Here is a 24,975-nt window from a genome sequence, read left to right on the forward strand (position 1 = left end):
AGCCAGCGCTGTCCAAAAACGTCTTCATGGTCATGTGGCCGGCATGACTAAACGCCAAATGCGCATAGAACACTGTTACCTTCCCACCAAAGGTGGTCCCTCTTTTTCTACTTGCATTTTTATGTGCTTTCGAATTGTTAGGTTGGCAGAAACTGGGACAAGTAACGGGAGCTCACCCCGTTACGCGGCAGTAGGGATTCAAACCGCTGAACTGCCAATGTTTCAATCAACAACCTCAGCGTCTTAGCCATTGAGCCACTGTGTCCCTTAGTGTTAATCTTAGATATTAACACATAGCTAATAGCCAAATTACAATATAAGGCTCCAGGTCAAGAGTTGTTTAGTGGTCTTTGGCTAGCCATATTTAAAAGTAACAGTAGTCCTCAACTTATGACCAGAATTGAGCCCAACATTTATGTTGTTAAGTGAGAACTTTGTTAAGTGAGTTTTGCCTCATATATGACTTTTCTCGCCACATTTTTAAGTGAATCACTGCAGTTCTAGCCCAGCTATTCAAGAGGAAGATAATAGAGTAATAGTAAATGTAAACAATAATGATTTTATGCTAAACTATCAGAAGTTCTAGAGGAATTTTCAAAATGAAGGTCAACCCTGGTATAGGACACTTCTCTCTGCCTATTAAGAACAGAAAATGTATTTATCTGAAATGCCTTATAAAAATATAATTCATATTTTTTCCCCAGGTATAGCTCATAATAAACTTCTCAGTTTATCATGAGCTAAACTGATCAAGGAGATAAACTGCTCTTTGATCAGTTAAACTTTATTTTTCCTATGTAACTCTGCATGTTGCTAAAAATCACAGGTAATATTGCTCAAATGATATTTTAAATGAAGGTGTTCATAATGCATCTGTTTCTGATTTTATTAAAAGCCTAAATCTTTCTGGAATAGGCTGAAAGAGAAAGAATGGATGTGAAAAAGCTTAGATAGATAGATAGATAGATAGATAGATAGATAGATAGATGGATGGATGGATGGATGGATGGATGGATGGATGGATGATAAATAGATAGAAGATAGAGATAGATAGATAGATAGATAGATAGATAGATAGATAGATAGATAGATAGATAGATAGATAGATATTATGTGGAGAGCCTATATTTGCCAACCAAAATGATATTAGAAGGAAATATCTGCCTTGAAAAACATCAAAAGGAAAAATATTTAAGCAAATTACTCTTTCTATTTTCTTCTCAGAAATATAGATTTAAATGGAGATCTTTGCCAAGATACTGAATTTGAGGATCTGGTGCAGCTTAAACTGATTCTTACTAAAAGCAACTTCCTTCCCCATCACCCATAATTTTGCACCTGAAAAAAAAATTCATATTGCCCCTTGTGATATATTTGATACCCGTAATGGGTGATTTAGTCCAGATGCAACCTGCCCTGAGACTATTTTAGAATTTAAAAAAATCATGGGAGAAATAAATTGTGATCCTAGTGTAAAAGCATCTATGATATAACTTTGCAATATGTGTCAAGAGAATGCTTGAACCAAAGATTCCCGAACAAACTGTGGGGAATGACTGTATCATATGGAAATACTGTTCATTTATCAAAAATCATATTACTGTACATAAAAAAGCTAGGAAGAGTTGCAGCAGCATGTAGGTTATAAAGCAAGCTCACCACACATTTTTCTACTTAAGGATTTCAGTTCCTTTTGAAACACTAAATACATATGATATCCATATTACAGAGGTAAGCTCAGTCCCTTCTCAGTTACCTCTGAGTTTTGGGGGAGGGAAACTAAGAATCCCTAAGCAATTCCTAACAATATCAGTGAATAGCAATCCTTGGGATTTATTTCAAAGGAAACCATGATAGTGAACTTAAATGAATTAGGGTTATAATGGATAAATACCTTGACCTATTGTACCCATTGCTCATATGTACAGCATCACCTATAGCCATCTAGAATTCTCTGGAGGCTAGGAAGGATCAAAATATTTTAAATATATAATCAATTTGGATGAGATCAGAGCTGCATCCAAATGGCGGAGTATAAATAACATGCTATTAAACTGTCTCTTTCTTAGTGGAATCTCTGCAGTAAGAAAAAAAGATGCAAACAACTTCAGAAAACACTGTACAGTTATAAATGGAAGATAGGTTTGTTCAAAACCCCTCTAAAATTTTTAGAATAAGGAGGGACAAAGGCATAGTAGAAAACTAATCATGAAATCAAAAGCCCCCTTATATATATGTTAAATCTAATGCAGACATTGGATTAAGAGATCTAATCTAATCGGGAATTGACAAATTCATTCCATTCTTGTTGCTCTAAAACCTGACATTACCTGAATAATTTTTAAAGGTTTTCTGAGTGTCATGCAGACTGCGACCTTAATCTAGAGTTAGAAAGGTCAGAAAAATTGTTCTAGAGTAATCTAATTCTTTGCTAATAATTTTAACACTTGTGTTAGTTGTAAAACATTCACTTTTAGAATGCAACCATCTATCTTTCATTTCTGCATAGAGTAGTATGAACCACTTTAATGAACATTCCTGGACTGTAGAGCAAACACTCTCTACACAACCTGCATCTAAATAAAATGGTATGTTTCTAGAATGATAGAACTGGATAAATTTTCCTTACATATTTCAAAAACACTTTCTTGATTTTTAAAAATACCTTTTCTATAAATTGCAAATGAGAAGTTGGACAGCTGAATTTGAAACTTTTCCATTATGTGCCAGTATTCTACTTAGTAGGTTTTAGTTTTGTATATACTTGTATAGGGCAAAATTTAAAATAATATTTTTCTTCCACTCTGAAATATAACTGTCTATTCTTCTGCCTCATTTTTACAGCAGAGTAGAACTAAACCTGTTATTTTTTTAGTTTCCCAATGACTATTCTATTCTATTCTATTCTATTCTATTCTATTCTATTCTATTCTATTCTATTCTATTCTATTCTATTATATTCTATGTTCAACAATTGAGGGCTGGGGATTTTGTAAACTGTAATCCAACATACCTGGATTCTGGAGGATCTCAAATTAGGAATGAATGTCCTAGATTTAAAACAACTAAGAGTTTTACTCAATCAATTATCTGCCCCTATAGAATCATCTCTAACACATCCATTAGTATGACAGTCGAAAAAAAGTGTTTTGAAACAAAATGCCACTAGACAATGTAAAAAGAATGCATGAAAATAAAGGAAAATCAAAATTTTCTATGTATATTTGTATGTCCGTGTAGATAAAATTAGTATTTTATTACCTCTTGTTGTACTGCACAGCTTCTCCATTCTTCGCCCAGGTAATGATTGGCCTTGGATTTCCAACAGAGTCACAGTGAAGAAGTACACTTAATGTCCCGCTGGCTAGAACCACAGTGTGCCCCAAATGGGTGACAACCTCAGACGCGGATAGTTGTTGTGCTGCAGAGATCTTCTTCAAGATGGCAGGTTTCTTGTGCGGCCCACGTGAACCATTTACGAGTTCTAGAGATGTGGCCAAGTGGGCTTCGGAAGAAGATGTTCTCAATAATCTGTTAAACTCAGAAAAATGCTTAGTGAATGGAAATTCCACTGAAGCAGAACTGACTCTGCTTCCCTGGGTTTTGAAAAAAGATTCCTGATGCTCCAAATGGCTCTTGAAAATTTCATGGGCCAGCTGGGAGATAAGTTGCTTGCTATAGACATCCTTCAGTTCCTCAGGCTGTTGAGACAAATTCTTTAAGATGTCATCTAAACGATCCTGATTGGCGACCATAGTGAAAGGCAGGTTGTAGTCCTGACCCTGGTCTTCCTCTGAAGAAATATTTCTCTCTGTGGAGTCCTGGGCTTCCCATGGCTCTGCACTCACCCGAGGCCAGCCTCTGTATTCCAGAAGCCTTGAGACAATGTCATCATACTGGTGGCTGGGACCAGAGGCAAGTCCTCGTTTTTCAGTTTTGCTTCCGTTGAAGAGAATTTTATTCTGATGCTTCTCCTGGCCATGCAAAGCTTCATTCAGACTGACCTTCCTTGAGGATTCGTCTTCTTTTAACCCGGATGACAAGGTGGCAGTACATTTGTTGTGGCTTCCTATGAGTTTAATCACAAAATGCTCCTGAGCTGGTCCTGCTGTGCAAGTGTATGTGCCGGTATCTGAGGGCTTTAATCGATGGATCTTCATGTATCCATACGGCGCGACCGTAACGTGAACAGAGCTGATGAGTCGTTTGCCATCTTTCTCCCACGTGATCATTGGCTTCCGGAATCGTCTCACAGGGCATCGAAGAATGACGGAAGTCTTGGGCAACAGGTAGGCGTATCCACCAACAACAAAATGCAACTTCTTTTGCTTTCGTGTCTGGATAAAAACTTTCTTTTGAGCCAGTATTAAAGGGGGTTGCTTGTGAGCTGGTCTCTGATATCCTGGAATGCAAGTAACATTATTAGGATGTGGTGTCACATCACATTTGCACGTTCAACCTAATAGACTAAAGGACTAAAGGATTTTTTTTTCTTTCCACTAATGCTCCTATGCCCATGTATCTGTTTCCTGCATGGACTCCATATCACTGATGGGTGATCCCATCATATAGTCTGTAATACAGGACATTTAATGGGGAAGTTACTACAGAAAATTTAAGCCTGGGATGTCATTTGCATGAGCATCTGCAGATGGGCCATAAAATGCAGTACCTCCGTTAAGAAGGCTGCATCATTTTCTAGGCTTGTGCTGTAGCCTTCAGATTCCAAAGAAATGCATGTTTGATTTAAGGAAGCACTAGTAATGCCTACTCCAAAGCACTTTAATTATAATACCATATTTTCCTGTGTATAAGACGACTGGGCGTATAAGACGATCCCCTACTTTTCCTGTTAAAATATAGGGTTTGGGCTATACTCGCTGTATAAGACTACCCCTCTTCCAACGCACACCAAATAAAAATTTAAAAATATCAGATTTGATTTCAATATGGTATTTCATACCAGGTTTTTTTCCTGTCACCCTGTCCTGTCACCCATGCAGCCTTGATGAGATTGGCACAGCTTCCCCTCAATGTTGTTGGCACTCCCGTAGCGTCATCGGTCAGCGCTGGCAACTCAGATTTGGGAAGCTGTGCCGATCTCGTCAAGGCTGCATGCCGCTGAATGCTGGACCCATCTGGTTGCTGAGTGGAGCTTCCCCCAGGCATCCAGGTGGATATTACCGACGCTCTGACTTCCCCAGCTGACCCCCAGTGATGGCGAGCCCCAGCTGTCTGGGGAAATGCCCACCTTTGAGTGATTTTTTAAAAAACTTGTTTCCCCCTAGCTTTAAATTAGGATACTAGATGGACAGGCTTTGGGTTGGAAATTATGTCCATGTTTGGTAGTATGTTTACATATTGTTGGTCTTTTATCTTGTGAAGAGACCCAACATTCTGGTCTAGGGTACATATAATAGATTTTTGCAATTGAGTTCCCTATAAATGAGAGGATCAGTGGAAATAAGGTTAGTTTTATTTAATAGGTAACAAAGGCTAATAAAGAGTTTATTATAGTTTATTATTACCTAAACTAGGTTGTTTTATTTCACTGCAATGAAGAAGGTGAAACTAGTTTGCTGGGTTGAACATGTACTGTTTAATGTTGTGCTGGCTGGGGATTGTATGAATTGAAATCAAAACACACCTGGAGGATTCAAGTTTGGAACATGCAATTGTAGAAAGTTACTCTCAGTGAAGGTCATCCCTAACTCTAGAAATGTGCATTTGAACGGCTTCTTTTGGAGCTACAATGCCTTTTTTCTCTTGCGGGATGGGCAAAGTTTTACGGAGTGCCTTATTTGGCGATGTGCTATATGAGCAATTGGATAACATTCTCCATACGGTCCTTTTTTTAAAGTACAGCGAGGTAGGCTGGAAGAGCCGAGGAGGACTTGCATGCACGATCGCCTCCCCAAAGTGCCCCACAGCAAGAAGGTCGAAACTGAAGCGAGGCATTTATCTGCTTTTGGTGAAGGCGCTTAGAACCGCTTCTAACGTGGAAGTTTGGAAGCTGGTTCCTTCAACGGATTTTGTTCCCCAATGTATTTCCCCAAGAAATTCTCAGCCTCCAGCCGAAGGGGGGGGGGGTTGACTTTGAAACTGGATCCCCTCCTGCGTCTTCGCTTCTACACTGGCCGATGCCGTGGCGAACTTAAAAGAGGCTTAATGAACTACGGCCAAGTCACAGCCTTCCCTTTTGACAGGGGATTTTTTTTCCGGGGGGGGGCGGGGAGAGTGGGAAGAAGCAGCTCCCCGAATAAAACAGATCTGCAGCATTGACAAGCCTGCAGAGAAGTTTGCACCAGAGTGGCAGAGCACTGGGTTAGTTGCCCTTTGCCGAAAGGGAATTGCGCCAGAATGTGACCAAAGAAGAGGCCCTGCAACTGATGAAAAACCCAGGCAAGCCCCCGCGGGAGAATAACTTTTCTTCCCTCGCCGCTGGGCCAGTTGGCGGGCAGAGGCCGGTCCGGCTCCTTTGCATATCCGACCCTGCAGGTTTCAGTAGAGGCTGCGAATAGGCGCGTGAGCTCGTCCTCCCTTCCCCCCTCCCTCCCGCGGCCCCGCTCCTTTCTTCCTGCGGCTCCAGGTCTGCTGCCTGCTGTCACGAAGAACCAGACTAGCTGCAGCTGGGCAGCAGCCGGGGAGGAACGGGAGGGGGCGGAGGAGCCGGGAGCAGCAGACGCAGCCTCCGCGCGCAGGAGTCAGACTGAAGGGAGGAGGAGGCGGAGGCAGCTGCTCTGCGAAAGGCAGCCCTCCGCCCTGGGGTGGGTGAGATGAAGGGGCTTTCGGAGGGAAGGTGGCGGGCAGAGGCCGATCCGGCTCCTTTGCACATCTGACCCTGCAGGTTTCAGTAGAGGCTGCGAATAGGCGTGCGAGGGGCTGGGCAGGAAGCTTGTCCTCCCTTCCCCCCTCCCTCCCGCGGCCCCTCCTTTCTTCCCGCGGCTCCGGGTCTGCTGCCTGCTGTCACGAAAAGCCAGACTAGCTGCAGCTGGGGAGGAACGGGAGGGGGCGGAGGAGCCAGGAGCAGCAGACGCAGCCTCCGTGCGCAGGAGACAGACTGAAGGGAGGAGGAGGCGGAGGCAGCTGCTCTGCGAAAGGCAGCCCTCCGCCCTGGGGCGGGTGAGATGAAGGGGCTTTCGGAGGGAAGGTGAGTGCGGACAGCCTGGTGGGCTTCTCCAGCCTTTGCCTGGCGGCGGGATGCGGCTGTCGCTCCCCACCAAGACAGACAGGAGTTGCTACTCCAGGACGACGACCTAGACAGCTAGCAACTAAGTGTCGGGCAAACCGATGACGCTATGGGAGTGCCGACAACATTAAGGGAAAGCTGTGCCGATCTCATCAAGGCTGCATGCCGCTGAATGCTTGACCCAGCTGGTTGCTGCGCGGAGCTTCCCCCACCGTCCCAGGCATCCAGGTGGATATTACCGATGCTCTGACTTCCCCAGCTGACCCCCAGTGATGGCGAGCCCCAGCTGTCTGGGAAGTCGGAGCGTCGGTAATATCCACCTGGATGCCTGGGACGGTGGGGGAAGCTCCGCGCAGCAACCAGCTGGGTCAAGCATTCAGCGGCATGCAGCCTTGACGAGATCGGCCCCTCAAAGTTGTCGGCGCTCCTGTAGCGTCATCGGTCAGCGATGGCAACGCAGATTCGGGTTAGAAATCTCTAGCAATGACTAGAGATGGTAGTAGCCGCTCTTACCGCTTCCATCAGTCTGTCAAGGTAGATATTGTAGGCTTATACCCGGCGTATAAGACGACCCCCGACTTTTGAGAAGATTTTCCTGTGTTAAAAAGTCGTCTTATACGCCGGAAAATACGGTAGTTAAATTTAAATTTAAAACAAATATATTTTCTGTGCTGTTCTGCTTTCATCTACTTCCTTGACCTGACCTTGTCCATGTTTTGGATTGTAGCCATCTGACTGAAAGAGAGTGGGCGCCCCTGATTTAAATGAATGTATAAAACACATTACTCTGGCACTGTTCTGCTATTAATGTTAATAATTACAGTATTATGTTGTACTTCCCCAAACTATGCCCCTCCAAAAGTTTTGCCTTTAATTTCCTTAGCCCCCATGTATTTTCTTGGGCCAGGAAATTGTCCCAATCTTCCCAATTCCCCTCCAGAACTTCTTCTATACTTACTTGCACAAGTCATGAGCACACATGGCCTGACCAAGGAGGAGAGTGGCAGAGATGGGCACAGTGATGAGTTCACAATGGCAGAAAGTCCAGTATTTAGCATTTTCCTACAAATGGCATTTCGTGTCTGGGTTCCCTCTCCACAGCTAACAGAACACTGGGAACAGAACAACAGCTGCTTAGGAAAGATTAAATGTTCATTAGTTACTACCTGTTAACCTTGGAGTTAACTCTGGCTCAATCCCCAATGCTTGCGGGATAAGCCAGATCTTCATGGCCCTCTGGAACGCTAAAAGAGTAGAGATTTCCTTGGATCTCAGGTGGGAGCTGTTCAAATCAGCTGGGATGTCACCAAAAGGGTGTAGCTGTGGTGGAATGTAGTCTGGATTCCCAGGAAGGAGGGGTTGTGTTCCGCCACAGGATCTCGGAGGTCCCATCAGGTTGCAAGGGAGTGGACCTGGACTGCACCCACCCTATCTAACTAGTAGGATGGGCCAATATCTTCAGGGAGGTACAATCTGCAAGTAACGTGGTCCTGAGCTATGTAGAGCTTTAAAGGTGGTAACCAGGACCTTAACGTGGAGCCAGCATCAGGAAGTAATGCACCTCATACAGCAGTAACTTAAATAACTGTGGAGCACCCAAAACTGTGTGCACTGTTACATTCTGGATCAGTCAGAAACAGTGCAAATGTAGGAGGTTCTCCTGGACTCATATCTCCTGCTCAAGGTGGTGGCAGTGGTGGCTAGGAGGGCCTTTCTAGAACTCCATCTTGCATACCAATTGTGCCAGCTGAAGCATCAAGAAAAAAGGTTTACATCTTAGTTACTCCAAGATGGCCTATTGCAATGGATTCTTCATGGGACTGCCCTTAAATAATGCACAGTGCAAATAGTTATAGGTCACATTGACACGGGCATGTAATACATGAAATGCATGAACTGTATAGGCCACCAGGTGCTATTCAAGGTGCTGGTAATGACTATGAAGCCCAAGATGTCACAGGACTGGATTATTTGCCAGACCACTTGTGCTGTTTCATTACCAAATTAGGTAGCATCATCAGTGCACTGTAATGAAACGATGGCAAGTAAACAACCAAGCTCAGAGAGCACCAAGCGCCCCTCATTTCATTCCTGAGCTACAAATATTCTCCTTTATTGGACTATCTGTCTATCCCACATGCTATAACATGCTCCAAGTCCCGAAGCGACATCATCTGATGGGATTTAGAATATGTGTCTTCTCAGTTGCAGCACCTGCTCTTTTGAAAGACGTCTCCCCATCTCCCCCAAATCGATTGTCCCCCAAACCTGCTAGTTTTTAGGAAAGCTTCAGAAGTTTGTTTTCCCCTCAGGCATTAGGCCAGGATGATGCAGTAGATGAACCTGTCTTTGGGAGGTAGATTCTGTGTTGATTGGCCCTGATTATATGCTTTGTTTTTGTTGATTGTGTTGGTTTGAAATGTAATTTGGGGTTTTCATTTGGTTTTATTGAGTTGTGATTACACAAATTGGGTGGCCATATAAATCTAAATAAATAAAATAAATATTTAGAAGAGGAGGATCATAAACCTAGAAGTTAAAATGTAAGAAAAAGAAATGAAATATTCCCAGGTGTGGAAGAAAACAGTTCGTTATCTAATTTTGAGTAGCATAGATTCCAATGTATACCTTGAATGATTAAAAGCAAAATAATGAACACTGCCTGAGGAATAGACAGATGCCTATTTACCTCAGAGAGGGTACATGTTCTAACAGCAGATTTATCTAGATAATCTATTTATTTGGCTGGGCTGTCAGGCTAGATCATTATCCATTAGTTAAGCTCTTTACATTATGCATATCCATCTTGGCATGAATATAATGTTTTTCAACAACCAAATTAATTGCTTGCTTCTTGGATGAAGAAGGAATGGAAAGAAATGAGCAGGAGGAAGAGGAAAAGCCATACTTAGTTAAGGATCATAAGTCAGCGTTATGTGAATATAATTCACATATGGATTGGCATGTGGATTAGATAGCAATAATATACTAGACTAGTAGAAAGTCTAAATATTCTTCTGAAGTATGTTCTTAATTTTGCTCTATAGTTTGAGCACAAAAAAATGTAGCGTTCAGTCAGATTGGCCCCAGCCTTAATATTCTTACATTGATCCTGGATTTCTAACCAAGTTCCAGTAAATATTCCTTGGAGTTTTATCAAGAGCTGTCATAGTTGAAAGATCAATGATAACAGAAATGTCTCACTTACTCACCAATCCACTGAAATTTAATTTATATAGCAGAAGCACTGACTCTATTCTAGATAGTGTTGTTTCGCCCTTAGTACAGTACAACAGCGAAGTCTACTAAATTTAAGCTAGCATGAAAACCCTATTCTGGCAATCTGTGTAACTTTTAAAAAAACTTCTGTTATTGTTAGTCTTCTCTACTTTTACAATACAGAAATAATTTCAAAAAATAACAAAATACTTCATGGCTTAATTTTTTGACCATGGACCTACAGTTACGGGGGATTCAGTGGGTTGCTTAAATTTGTTTTTTTACCAACTGCAGTTCATATTCTGAAAGACTCTCAGTGGTTTCCATAGGTGGCATATTCTGCAGATTCATTAGCCTATATCAATGATGGCTAACCTTTTTGGCACTGAGTGCCCAAACTGGAAGGTGTGTGCGCCGGAGCGCCAGAAAGCTGGCTGGTGTGCGTGCCCACAGAGATGGCTCTGTGTGCCACTTCTGGCATGCGTGCCATAGGTTCATCATCACAGGCCTATAGACTTACTAGTAATAATATTACCTGGCATAATTGGGTCAGCGCAAAAGCATTTAAATACAATAATAAGCAAAATATATTCTCAATTATGAATAAACAGCTGTCTTTATACCTGGCATAAATCCAATCTAGAGATTACAAGACTTTAGTGGAAAATACTACCTTAACAAAATGATAGTACTGTATCAAAAGTAAAATTCAGATGCAAAGAGAAGGAAACAACAACAACAACAACAACAACAATCATCATCATCATCATCATCATCATCATCATCATCATCATCATCCAGTTTCTATTTCTACTACTACTTCATACCTGTGTCCAATCCGAGAGGAGCCATTCAGGGGGGCAGTCCTTATTTTTGCAGGCTTGTTGGGAAGCTGGCCGTGAAGCGGAACAAAAAGTTTCTGGAAGTTCTAGAAAACTTCCATCCGCCATGCGCTGCTTGCAAAGAACTTCCCGTCTCTCAATGCCACCTCCGCATGTCTGTGAACACTGGAGAACATTTGCAGCAGAAGCTTATGAGCCTGAGAAACATGAGCAGCAATGGGCTCCAACAAACTGACTGGTATCTCATAAAAGTTAATGGGTTGCTTCAAACAGCATGTGGAATAGCAGGCCTTATGATAGAATGTTCTGGGGCAGGTTTTTAATATGCATTCTGGGTTTTATAAAGCCCTTTCTCTTTGACAATAAAACAAAGGCTGAAAAAGATGTAATCATACAAACACTTTTAGGCCACTTTGTGTTAAAGAGATGCTATATCTACTTTCTTTTGGAAAGAAGGCAAAAGGAAAGAGATAAGATAATGGCTGATAACAAAGTTGGCTTTCTAATTTAAAACAATGTTTCTAATTAAAAGGACAGACTTGAACAGCCAAAACATTAAACTTGTGGAGCATTACTAAGAGCCAGTGATCTGTAGTATTTGGGCGTGTGTGTGTGTGTGTGTGTGTGTGTGTGTGTGTGTGTGTGTTGTGACAATTGCATCGCAATGTCTCTCCTTTTTCTATGTTTGTTTTGACAGCATGCACCTGCCCAAAGGGGTGGAACATGTACAGTAGTGCATGTTCCTCATTCTGTTGAAAGCAGCAAGATATTGTGGATCACACTGACAAAAACTCTTCCTGCCCAAACATTAAAACTTTAGAACTTTTTGACCGACTTTCTCCGAAAGAATTCAAAGGCCTCACTAATATTTCTAGATAAAATGATCAGTAGATAAAAGTGGATGTAAGATAGGAATTTTCTGGATGGGGTTTTTCCTCAAATCAGCAAAAAGAACTGAATAGGGTTTCACCTGAGGTCAGTGGGCAACAAATCAAAGCATAAATGGAATTTATAATTCTAAGATTAGTATCCCTCCCATTTCCAGCCACCAATAGCAGACACAGGTAGGCTTTTTTTCCCCTTGGGAACTGGAATTTACCTGTTGCCATTCTTTTTTTTTTAAAAATATAATATTTATTAAGTTTCCAAAAGTTAAAATACACAATACAAAAAAAAAGGCACAATACACACACACACAAAAAAAACCCAAAAAACCCTAACTATAAAACACACAAAGACAAACGCATCAAAATTATATTACTCATAAGCATAAAACTTAAGGGAGATTTTTGTCATGAGACTGAATTCTGAATAGAGGTTAAAATAATTTAAATAAGAATGTTGGTTTATAGAGATACTTAGAAGTAGAATGTCTATATAGAGGTTAAATAGGATAAGAGATACCGATGTAGGAAAAGCTGTTATGAGTACCTGTTGCCATTCTTGAAGGTACCAAGATGGAGGACAGTCAAAACGGTTGCAGGCTTGTACCCCTGTAGGCTTGGGTTTGTGACATAGCTTATCCTCCAAAGTCACTGTCTCATTAGTCTCTCTTGAGAGGAGATGAGTGCAGAAGACCTCGCGGATTTGCAATCCAACACCACAGGTGAGACTGCAAGAACTCCATTTTCCCATCTCCCACCTGAAAGGAAAGCCAAGAAAAAGATTCTGAAGTGAAAGAAAACATATTCCATAATTATGCAAAAAAAATAAATAAATTCTGGTTTGATTCTGATTCTATACTAGGTTGAATCTAGTTGTATCCTCCATGATTCTTACCTAGTAGTAAATCCTGTGGCTGTCACTGGGAACCATGCTGAAGTAACTTACTCTGGATCCAGAATTTAAAATACATCAATATGTCTACTTACCTGGATTTCAAATGTATTTAATTTTACTGTTGTGTTTTATACAGATAGTCCTCGACTTACGACAACAATTGAGCCTAACATTTCTGTTGTTAAATGAGACATTTGTTAAATGATTTTTGCCCCATTTTACGACCTTTCTTGCCTCTGTTGTTAAATGAATCACTGCAGTTGATAAGTGAGTAACCCGGTTGTTAAGTGAATCTGGCTTCCCCATTGACTTTATTATTGATTTATTTATTGGTTTGATTTATATGCCGCCCTTCTCCGGAGACTCAGGGCGGCTTACAATGCGTTAAGCAATAGCCTTCATACTTTTGTATATACCTACTTAGTAGGGCTTTCAGCCCCCCAAGCGGTGTTCTTTTTACACAAAGTCAGCTTATTGCCCCCATAATCCGGCTCCTCATTTTACCTACCTCGAAAGGATGGAAGGCTGAGTCCAAAGACTTTGTTGGTCAGAAGGTCTCAAAAGGTGATCACATGACCTTGGGACACTGCAACTGTCATAAATAGGAACCAGTTGCCAAGCCACTGAATTTTGATCATGTGACCATGGGGATGCTACAAAGATGGTAACTGAAAAATGGTCATAAGTCACTAATTTCAGCCCAGACAAGATAATTCCTTCTTGCTTAAAAGCTTGTGCTGACCAACTGGCCCCCATCTTCACCCGCATCTTTAATAAACCACTAGAGATGTGCTATGTTCCTTCTTGCTTCAAACACTCTACTATCATCCCAGTGCCGAAGAAGCCGTCCATCAAGGAACTGAATGACGTCAGACCGGTTGCTCTAAAATCTGTAGTTATTAAAACCTTTGAAAGGCTAGTGCCCACCCCGAAAACCATCACGGATCTGTTATTAGACCCCCTGCAATTTGCCTACTGAGCAAATAGATTGACATGTTTCTTCACTACATCCTACAACATCTTGAATCTCCAAAGACCCATGCAAGAGTCCTCTTTGTAGACTTCAGCTCAGCATTCAATACCATCATTCCAGATATTCTTCTAACTAAATTAAATCAGCTACCTGTACCTGACCATACTTGTAAGTGGATCATAAGCTTCCTAAATAACAGAAAGCAGCAGGTGAAGCTAGGCAAAATCACATCAGATACCTGTACAATTATCACAGCCCCCCCACCCCCAGGGCTGTGTGCTCTCTCCACTTCTCTTCTCTCTGTATACCAATGACTGCATCTCAAAAGATCCCTCTGTTAAAGTACTGAAGTTTGCAGATGATACAACATTGATTGGTCTCATTCGAGACAATGACGAATCTGCATACAGGCAGGAGGTTGGACAACTAGCCTTGTGGTGCGACTGGAACAATTTTGAACTAAACACACTCAAAACCGTAGAAATGTGGTAGGTTTCAGGAGAAACCCTCCTATACTACCGCCTCTAGACAACTAGACAACACAGTATCAACAGTAGAGACCGTCAAGTGTCTAGGTTCTATCATATCTCAAGACTTAAAATGGACACCTAACATCAAAAGCGTCATCAAAAAAGCACAATGAAGAATGTTCTTTCTGCGCCAACTCAGAAAGCTCAGACTGCCAAGGAGCTGCTGATTCAGTTCTACAGAGGAATTATTGAGTCTGTCATCTGTACCTCTATAACTTTCTGGTTTGGCTCTGCAACCAAACAAGACAGACATATTCAACGGATAACTGGAACTGCAGAAAAAAACAACTGTTACCAATCTGCCTTCCATTGAGGACCTGTATACTGCACAAGTCAAAAAGAGGGCTGTGAAAATATCTACATCCTGGATATAAATTGTTTCAACTTCTACCGTCAAAATGACGTTATAGAGCAGTGGTCCCCAACCCCCGGTCCGCGGACCGGTGCCGGGCCGTGGAGTACCTGGCACCGGGCCGCGCAGCGGCCGGGGGACATGAACGCTGCAGCGCAAAGGCTCCTGGGCCGTGCGCAATGGGCCGTGCGCAAAAGCTCCTGGGCCGTGCCCCCACCCCTGCGCGCGCTCAGCGGGCCGCGGCGATAAAAAGGTTGGGGACCACTGTTATAGAGCATTGCACACCAGAATAACTAGATACAAGGACAGTTTTTCCCCACATGCCATCGCTCTGCTACTGTAAACAATTAATTCTCACAACACTGTCAAACTATTTACTAAGACTGTATTACTATTATTCTTCTCATCCTTCCTATTACCTATCTCCTCCTACTTATGACTATAACCTTGTTGCTTGTATCTTTACAATTTATATTGTTTTATTTAGTTTCCTAGTATGATTTGATTGCTTATTTAGTATCCTATGACTATCACTAAGTGTTATATCTTATGATTCTTGATGAATGTATTTTTATGTACACTGAGAGCTTATGCACCGAAGACAAATTCCTTGTGTGACCAATCACACTTGGCCAATAAAGAATTCTGTTCTGTTCTGTTCTGTTCTGTTCTGTTCTATTCTATTATTTCAGTGCTGTTGTAACTTTATTTATTTAACAAATTTCAAGATGCCTAACCATATGTGCCCATTCATTTTCAAATTGTAGGATTTTTGAACATTTAGTTGAATGAGAATGAGCAAAATAAGAAAGAGAACAGATCTTTGGCTATATTATTAATACCCGATTTAATGAATTAATAAACATTATTCCTTTAATGTCATTGAGTCTGTTGGGTAGTCCATGCTTATTTGTTGACTAATAACTCAATACCTTGAAGTCTAACCATGTATTGTTTCTTCTTCCAAAATAAAATATATTTGTAATTGTCTTCCATGATCCTGTCCTCATCTTGGTGGAATGTCATTTGGCTTGTTAAAGACGTACATTCCAATCTGTCACTTATCTGTTGGAGTGTAGTGCCAATTTTTAAGCACAAGCAGCTATCTAAATAGATTTCAGCTGCTCCAACAGGAAGTTCAAGTTCCTAGGCCAAAACAGAGATGCACAACTTACTCTTGTTTGATGGCTATATTTGGTTTGAATGGGATGCAATAGGCTAGACTTCAACTGATGGAAAGAGTTAACTATAGTTTGTTTTTTATTTAAAAGTAACTGAAATTAAGTCAGATAGTTATGGCTTCCCCATCAAGTATTTAATTATTTTCCTCTTTTGCCACATTAAGAATGACAAGTACATCATGTTTTTGCTGTTAAGTCCAAACTTTCTGAAATATTTATTCGATGATATTACTACAAGAAAAAAGTTTATTCTCACTGGCCTGCATCAGAAAATTCTGCATATTCTGTGCAGCATTTTTGGAAATGTTTATAGATTTTCCTATCTCCAGTAGTAGTGATCTACTGAAGCAAAGAGTTATCTCCTACAATTTTGTAAAACATACTAAAATATAACTTGATGATCAAATAGGATTCCAATGATTTGTAAAAAAATCTGGGAAGTGTCTAGAAAATAAAGGAGATACTGTATTAATGGAGAATGCAAATGGATAAAGCAAAAAAGCATTCAAAAAGTTCAAAAAACATTTCATCAATATTATTCCAATTTGTATAAAAAAAGTGACATCTCTCTAGCGAAAACAAAGAAAGAAACAAATTTACTGAGGATTACAGAGTAACAAAGACAGATTAGGAACAGAACAATAAAAAGAAAGTTTCTAAAAATATAAAACTGGTTTATCTGATTATGATTACATAACAAGTTTTTATTTCTGGTGCTGTTTAATGGTTATCTGGATAGGATAGCTTTTCTTTTGGAACTGTCTAAACTGTCTTTTGATATCTGAATAAGGAGTTATGATTTCTGGAGATGTTTAATAGTTTCAATTCTTTTTTTGGGGAATGTTTAATTGTTAAAAGAGGGAGGGCGGGAATTTAGACTAAATGGAAAAGATAATTATATACTTAGGTCATTAGGTATTTTTGTTAATTTTTACTGGATCTTTGCTAATTAATAAGGAGAGCTGAAGATTTAGAAATGAGTTTATAAAAATAGGGCGAGGTATGTAAAGAAGAGATGTTTGGTTGTATTGTAAGATGCAGTAATAACTTGTTAATGCTGAATATATTTATTGAGAATGAAGGGAGAAGTTTCTTCTTATATTTTCTTTTTCTTTCTGTTTTTTTGGTGGGAGCTGTACTTTCTAAACATTTTTTTCTTTCATTTTCATTTCATTCTTTCTTTTCATTTTTTCTATATATTTTTGTACTATGTTTTTGTATTTGTCTTATCTGTTTAATATAGTCCTTAATAAAAATATTATAAAAAACCCCAATAAAGTATGTTTTTAGAGCTATAAAAAAGATTAAACTGGGAAAGGCGCCTGGACCAGATGGATTATCAGGTTCTTATTATAAATATTTTGAGGATGAACTTTTACAGCCGTTACAAAACAAGATGAACTCTATCCTATAGGGAGGAAAAATGCCAGAGAATTGGAAAGAAGCCAGTAAAGCATTAATACCTATAGAAGGACAAGACTTTAACAAGAAACTACAGGCCAATATCATTATTAAATAATGAGTACAAGTTGTTCATAATGAGTCCAGCTGACAGGATGAAAACAATTTTTCAAGAATTTATTCATGAGGATCAATGTGGGTTCTTATGTAAAAGACATTTAAAGTACAATGTTAGAAATATGATGGACATTTTGGAATATTTGGAGAAACATTTAAAAAAAGCAAGCTTCATGGATCTTTTTGGATGCAGAAATGGCCAATGATTATTTGAACAGGCTTTCTTGTTCAAGATTTTGGAAAATATAAATTTTGGAGAGAATTTTATAGAATATGGTATTTGGTATTAGTTTTTATTTACCCTTTTAAAATATGTGTATGTATATATTTCAATGGGACTTTTAAAAACTGCCTGTTCAGACAACCATAGATGATATGCTCACTGTAGCTAGTCTAATCCAAGATCACTTCTTAAAGTCCAAGATGATCAAAAAGAAGAAGAAAAAGTCAACCTCTTCATACAACAAATTAAATAATTTATCACTAATAATTCCTAAAATATTACAAGAATTAAGTGTTTCATATGTCAAAACAAAACCTATATAAGTGTTAATTTTTTTTTATCATAACTCAAAATGTCTTGAATTGTATGCAATTTCTTTCCTTTGAATTCAGTGTTGACTTCACATGCTTGGGAATTATAGTTTCATAATTTTTCCGCATTACCAGTTTACAACAGTTCAGATACAAATACAATAATACTGTATGCGATGTTGTTTTCTTTCTTTTTCCCAAAAAACAGCTGCTTTCCACATTTCCATGAAAAGCTGGGTATTCTGATTAATTAAGCTGCACACAGATCAAAAGCTTAAAATAGTTGCGTGATGAACAGCAGCAGATTAATTACTATCAATTGGGATTTTATAACTCCTTGTGAATTCAAAAGGCATAAAGCCAACGTATAAATAACTGAACAGAAGACAAAGGGGAAGGAGAGAAAGAGGAACAATGAATGAAAAAAAAAAGGAAAAAAGGCAAACTAGCCAGGTTAGCCTATATAGCCATGATGGGGAACCTATAGCACACATGCCACAGATGGCACGCAGAGCCCTTTCTGCGGCCGTCACGCCGGCCATCACCCCAGCCCAGCTCCATCACACATGCGTGTTCGCTTCCCGCCGGCCAGCTGGTTTTTGGGTCTCTGCCGCGCATGCATGGGGATGGGGCGCATGCGGGGGATGCACGCATGCATGTGTGCAAGACAGGGTGCATGCACGGAGGGCTGCTCGCATTGCATTTTGGGGATTCGCGCACGTGCCCCCCCATTTTGAGCCTGGAACACCTCCTGCACCAACCTGGAAGACAAAATGGGGCCCGGGGGCGTCGTGCGAGGCCCCCCTGTGCCCCATTTTGGCTTCCAGGTTGGTGCAGGAGGCTTTCCAGGCCAAAACTGGGCATGAGGGACTCATGTCGGCAAAGAGGCTGCCGGTGCAGGTCGTTCACGCCAGCAAAGAGGTAGCGGTGGTGGCAGCAGGACTGTCATGTAGAGTCATACCCAACTGCACCCACAAAGACCAGAAGTAGCCACCCGCCATGTTTTGGCTTCCAGGTTGGTGCAGGAGGCTTTCCAGACCCAAAACGGGGCACAGGAGTGCTGCACGAGCCCCCCCCATGCCCCATTTTCGGCCTGGAAAGCCTCCTGCACCAACCTGGAAAGCCAAAATGTGGTGCAAGGGGGGCGGGATGCATGCATGCGGGTGGGGCGCATGCAAGGGGGGGCTTGCATTACATTTTGGGGGTTCTGGCACACGCACATACATTCATGCTTTAGGCACTCCGTACCAAAAAGGTTAACCATCATTGCTATATAGCATATTAGGAGTATACCTAGAAGTATATAAGATCCTGATAGGCTGATAAGAAAATAAACTTTCAGAGATTATTTTGGAAACTGCACTGCCATGAACATAGACAGAATAATAGTGCATATGAGGCTCCAAGGAAATAATTTTGGCAAGGAACAAAATGTGCTGTTGTCAGCAGCTCTTAATCTGCTGCATTTGAGACAGAAAACAGCAATTTATTCTTTTCATAGAGATGAAAGGGCTAATGAAGAATAAGAAAGATCCTTCCAGAGGAGAAGGAAATGCTCAGCAGTTTGGAAAGCAATGATACAGATGTTGTTTTTTGGCAACTGCCTTCGCTTGGTAAAAGGACTGCCAACCATATGCTCTAATTTCAAAATGGAGGCCTGGTTTTCGCAAATGAGTATAGGTTGTCCTCGACTTACAACCACAATTGAGTCCAAAATTTTTGCTGCTAAGCAAGACGTTTAGTGAGTTTTTCCATCTTCTTGCCACCGTTGTTAAGTGAACCACTGCAGTTGTTAAATTAGTAGCATAGTTGTTAAGTGAATTTGGCTTCCCCATTGACTTTGCTTGTCAGAAGGTCACAAAAGGTGACATGACTCCAGGACAAATTATAGAGATTCATGATCAGGAAATACCTCAAAGAAGTAAAATGGGATTTTGATAAGATGAGCAAAATCTCTCTAGTAGCTGCAGGTTGCTACTGAGTATTATTAACCAGTGATAACCGCAGCTTCTCGTCCTATCTCTTACAAATATCAAATCTATAAAAGTTGACCCTTTGTTTATTCTGTAGCCTTCTAAAAAATGAAACAGCCAACATTGAGGAATTTGGGGGAATCCTGCATTCTTCTCTGGTTTATTTAATAAATCTCCAAGTAGCTGAAATTTCCCATTAGTAGATTTCACCACTAGAAAGTTTTATAATTCAGTCCAGGGAGAAATGATCAGAAGCGCCGCCTGACATTGCAATAATACTTTTTGTGGTTCTACCTCTTAACCCAAGCATTATCAGTTGGACCCTCATGTTCAAATCTCTGGATTTCATGTACAATTCTTTTCGCCCTGCTTTTGTCTAGTCTGTTCAAGCATTACCTTGAGATAATATATGCGGCCTATACATTTTATAAATAAATAAATAAATTCTGTTTGAATAAGTTACACCCTTCAGTCCTTCAACTATACCCTATCAACCCTTCAAGGTAAACCAGAGTAGGAATTAAAGTCATGCGGGACTATACTAGTATTATTGTAAAGCTACATAAACAAGTTATACTGTACTTCCCTGTCCCTCCATTTATCCTCATGAGAACTTGGGAGAATCTTGTCTGAGGCGTTTTCTAATGTTACAGTACTGCCCGGGCCTCAGCTTTCTTTTATCTAACTGCTGTCTTGGTAGCAGTTCTTCCTTCTGTTCCTCAAGGCTATTCCCCTTGTCGACTATATTCCCCAGGTTTCTGCAAAAAAACATATTTTGCAGAATCATATTTATCTTTCTTCAGGAAAACTTCAAATTCTTCTTCTTTGTTTCTGATACTCCCATATTGTAATAGTTGTCTCCAATGACAGGTAATGAATAAGTGGCTCCCACCCTAACAAGCAAGGAGGATTTCAACAGGGTGTCATAAAATCCAACCACAGCTAAAGTGGTTTTGAAATGTAACTTAATTATTTATGTCCTATGCTGCTCTGTCATCAGGTCATGGGTCAGATTATCGTAATTATTCATGAGCTAGGCCAATGCATCCCCAGAAAGGGCTCAACATAAACACATATCTTTTTACAGTACAGAGAATATATTTTTACACTCAAAGGCCATAAATCTATCTGTCATTCTCTGACTTCACACAGAAGCTTCTTCAAGAGAAGCAGGAGCTTATCCTAGGATTGAAAAAAGAAAACACCGTATCGATTTCGTACAGGATCCTGTCCCCACTTAATCATAGTTACGCTAAAACAGTTAAGCACAGACATACAGAAATAACCTTGTTATTACAGAACATTGCTTGTGTCCTTGGCTTCAGAGAGATGTTCCAGTTGACGACTGACTGGAAATACAGGCTTTAATATATATACAATGGATATAAAAAGTCAACATACCTCTTTTAAAATGCCAGATGTATCTTTTTTGAGATGTAAAAAAAAATCAGACTAAGATAAATCACTTCAGCTTTTTTTCCTCCTTTAATATAACATACAAACTCATGCAAAGGGATTTAAGTTTGTGTATATCTCTTCCTAGATTATAGAATGCAAGGGCCACCGTCCAAACCGTGGATAGGGTGAGAATTAAATTAAAATTATTTGGTTGGATTTCCATTTAATTAAAATTAAGTACTCCCCAACCATAAATTTTATTCCCCCCCTCTAGTGTTGAAAAACGTAACTTGATAACAACTTTTGAAAGTCTCAATTACCAGCTTTGTACTTTTTACTCTGTTTTACTCTATTATTACTCTATTATGGTAACTTCTTAATTTATTTGGGCCAAGACTCATTACTTCAGTCCTAGAGAGAGCCTGCAATCTACAATATGTTAATATAGAGCAGTGGTGTCAAACCTGTGTCGTCATGGCGTTGTCACATGACGTATCACAACTTTTTTCCCCTTCGCTAAACCGGGCGTGGGCATGGACAGATGTGTCACATGCTGGCCATGCCCATGCATGTGACACATCTGGCCTGTGGGCTGCAAGTTTGACAGCCCTGATATAGAATAAGATAAATCAGCCTAGCTCCTTATTCCACTTTAATTTGCATTGTGATATACTTAATTTGCTATCTATTGCTCCTAGCCATCCTTTTAGATTCCTTTTAGATTCCTTTTAGATTCCTTTTATATTTTTTAGCCTCTTAGATATAATTTTTTTATTCTAATGTATCTTTTAGGCTTTTTAATTCTTAGTACCCCCACTGTCCTTATAGTGGTCTTTGCCTGTAATGAAGGGGTGTTTTAGTGATATGTGACGAGAGAAGATTTTAAAAATGCAAGAAATTCCATGTTCATAAAACTTGGAAATCAAAGATTTGTATTGGCAAGGAAGCAAATATACAGCTTTGCTCAGCCCCAAGTAGAGTAAAAATGTCTCCTGTTTGAAACGCAAAAGCTTTTGCCCTTTGACTGTTAAAAATACTGAGCTAGATGCTCCAATGGTTTGACTCAGCATCATTCATACATGCCTGTAAAATAAACCCTTTTTTTGCTATTGAAAATAATATGGTCCAAGTTTATATGTCCCATAATCTTCTGATCTTTCATCTGCTTGCCCATAAGGCAAGGAATGTAATTCCTGCAATATAATGAATGAACCTTATGAAACTATCTCTAAGTTTGACTCTGGCAGCTATTTCTTAATTTGACAAAGGCAACTATATATAGCACAGTTTAGAGAAACGGGCGCCTGTAAATTCACTAGCACATGCAATCTTTTTAGATGGAAAATCATTTTCAGAAACAAATGTAATGTAGAGAAGGAACCAAAGAAATATAAGACTCCAAGGAAATTGTGCCAAGATATATCTTCATTCATTTCCAGGTACACGTATAATTCACAAAAATGTCTTTAAAAACATGACAAGCAGCGCAGTCTGAAGATAATGGAGTCAGGAGTCCAGGAATATTGGAGAAGGCACTCTTTGGCTAAGACTGTCTGAGAAGCTTTCCTTTTTCTTATAAAACTTGAACTTGTTTTCTTAGGATGATTAGGAATTGGTCGGGAGCAACAGCCAATGCTTCATGTAATGACAAGCTAAATAGGAGAATGTATGTTAATATGCTATACTATTTTAGCATATGGTTCTGCTTTTAATAAGAGGTATAGTGTAGAAGGTATGCAAGAGATATAAGATATGCAGGTATCACCTTTTATCTTGGGACAATTTCACTATTTTCATTCTCTTCGAGAGACAGAATCCTGAAGTTACATGTTGGCTTATGAAAGATATGGCCAATGCTTGTATATTCAAAAAGACATGGAGTAATTCAAAAACTAATCCGTGGCCAGTCTTTTTGAGTGACCTATATTTTGCTATCAATGGTTCAATCACAGTCACAAATATTACGCCCTTGTCATAAAAAGCCCTCGCCCTAGAAAGTCTTTTCTAGGGAAAAGACTTTCGTTCTCAAATCAGACATATTCCATTTAATATATTATATACTCTATTAAAGGGGGGAGCAGTTAGCAAAATTCAAAAATAGGCTAAAACCTTGTAGAACCCACCAAATTTCCCCAAGTTGTATGTAAATTTAAAGTCAATGATAAGTCTATTACAGCTTGATTTTTAAAAAGTTTGATAATTAGCTATGAGGCGTGGTGACGCACTGGTGAGACCACAGTATTGTAGGCTGACTGCCAGCAGTTCGTTTCTGATCAGCTCAAGGTTGACTCAGCCTTCCATCCTTCCGAGCTTGGTAAAATGTGGACCCAGATTGTTGGGGGTAATATGATGACATTGTAAACTTCTTAAAGATAACCCTCTTTAAGAAATTTACAATGTCATCATATTTTTTTTTTTAATTTATATGCTGCCCTTCTCCGGAGACTCAGGGCGGCTTACAATGCGTTAAGCAATAGTCTTCATACTTTTGTATATTTTATACAAAGTCAGCTTATTGCCCCCACAACTGAGTCCTCATTTTACCAACCTCGGAAGGCTGGAAGGCTGAGTCAACTAAAGCACTAAAGCACTGTGAAGAGCTATGTAAGTCTAAGTGCTGTTGCTATTGCTACTCTGTGGCCTGCATTACAATCTGTACAACAGTCATAGTGTGTGTTACCAATTAGCCTGTTAATTTAATCAGATGGCTTTGCATACTACTTGAAAGTAATCAAAGAAAGAAATGGAAAAAAGAAATCAAGAATTGAATTTTCTCTTTCTGTAGCGGGTACACTCATTTATCTCCCTTGCACAGAGGTGCCCTTGGTTTCCATGTACTAGGAACGTACATCTCTTTCCATTTGAAACCATAAGCAGGCTCAGAACGGAATGAAATTGTGACAACCACCTCATAAGTAATATAGTTCATAGGAAAAAAATATCACACATCAATTGCTGACTGTAAATAGGTAACTTAGGGATTATGTCAGAACTACATGATATCCTGGGAAATAATGGCATCCACATATTTAATTTAGATCTTGTCAGTAATCTATACAGTAATCTATAGGTAGTTCTTGACTTACAACTATAATTGAGTCTAGAATGCTGATTTCCAGCAAAAAATGTAAATTACAGTCATGCAGTGGCAGGGCACTGTAAACAGGTATAAATGAGGGCAAGCACCCAAATGCAGTCATGTGACCACAGGGGGGGGTGAATGTTGGAACTTTGAATCCAGGTGGTCAGTACCTTTTTTGGGGCCTGTCATAATTTAGAAGAGTTGCTAAGCAACCAGTCGTAAATCAATGATTATCTGTACTCACACAAACCCCAAAAGATGAACAAAGCACTGTTAATGTGCTAGCATAAAAGTGTTAAGATCTCCAGTAAGTAAGATCTTCAAAATAACCCACTTTTCCCTTATTTTCTGCATTTAGCATGGAAATAATGATTACTTTAACATGAAGCAGTCACTATGCTAAAT

The 24,975-nt window shown here is 39.9% G+C and overlaps 1 protein-coding gene across 1 annotated transcript in view; it reads right to left on the reverse strand.

The window, feature by feature from the left end:
* ADAMTSL1 (ADAMTS like 1) overlaps positions 1–24,975 on the reverse strand; it is a 508,728-nt gene that overhangs the window by 51,197 nt on the left and 432,556 nt on the right. Inside the window, exons 17-20 of the mRNA XM_070938587.1 lie at positions 12,682–12,892; positions 11,236–11,415; positions 8,148–8,301; positions 3,262–4,402 (exon numbers count right to left, since the gene is read on the reverse strand). Of these exons, the coding sequence (XP_070794688.1) occupies positions 3,262–4,402; positions 8,148–8,301; positions 11,236–11,415; positions 12,682–12,892 (1,686 nt within the window). The remainder of the gene's footprint in view (positions 1–3,261; positions 4,403–8,147; positions 8,302–11,235; positions 11,416–12,681; positions 12,893–24,975) is intronic.

Source organism: Pituophis catenifer, unplaced genomic scaffold (assembly GCF_029215685.1).
Source record: "Pituophis catenifer annectens isolate HBS135680 unplaced genomic scaffold, rPitCat1.0.hap2 SCAF_2, whole genome shotgun sequence".
Classification (NCBI taxonomy): domain Eukaryota; kingdom Metazoa; phylum Chordata; class Lepidosauria; order Squamata; family Colubridae; genus Pituophis; species Pituophis catenifer.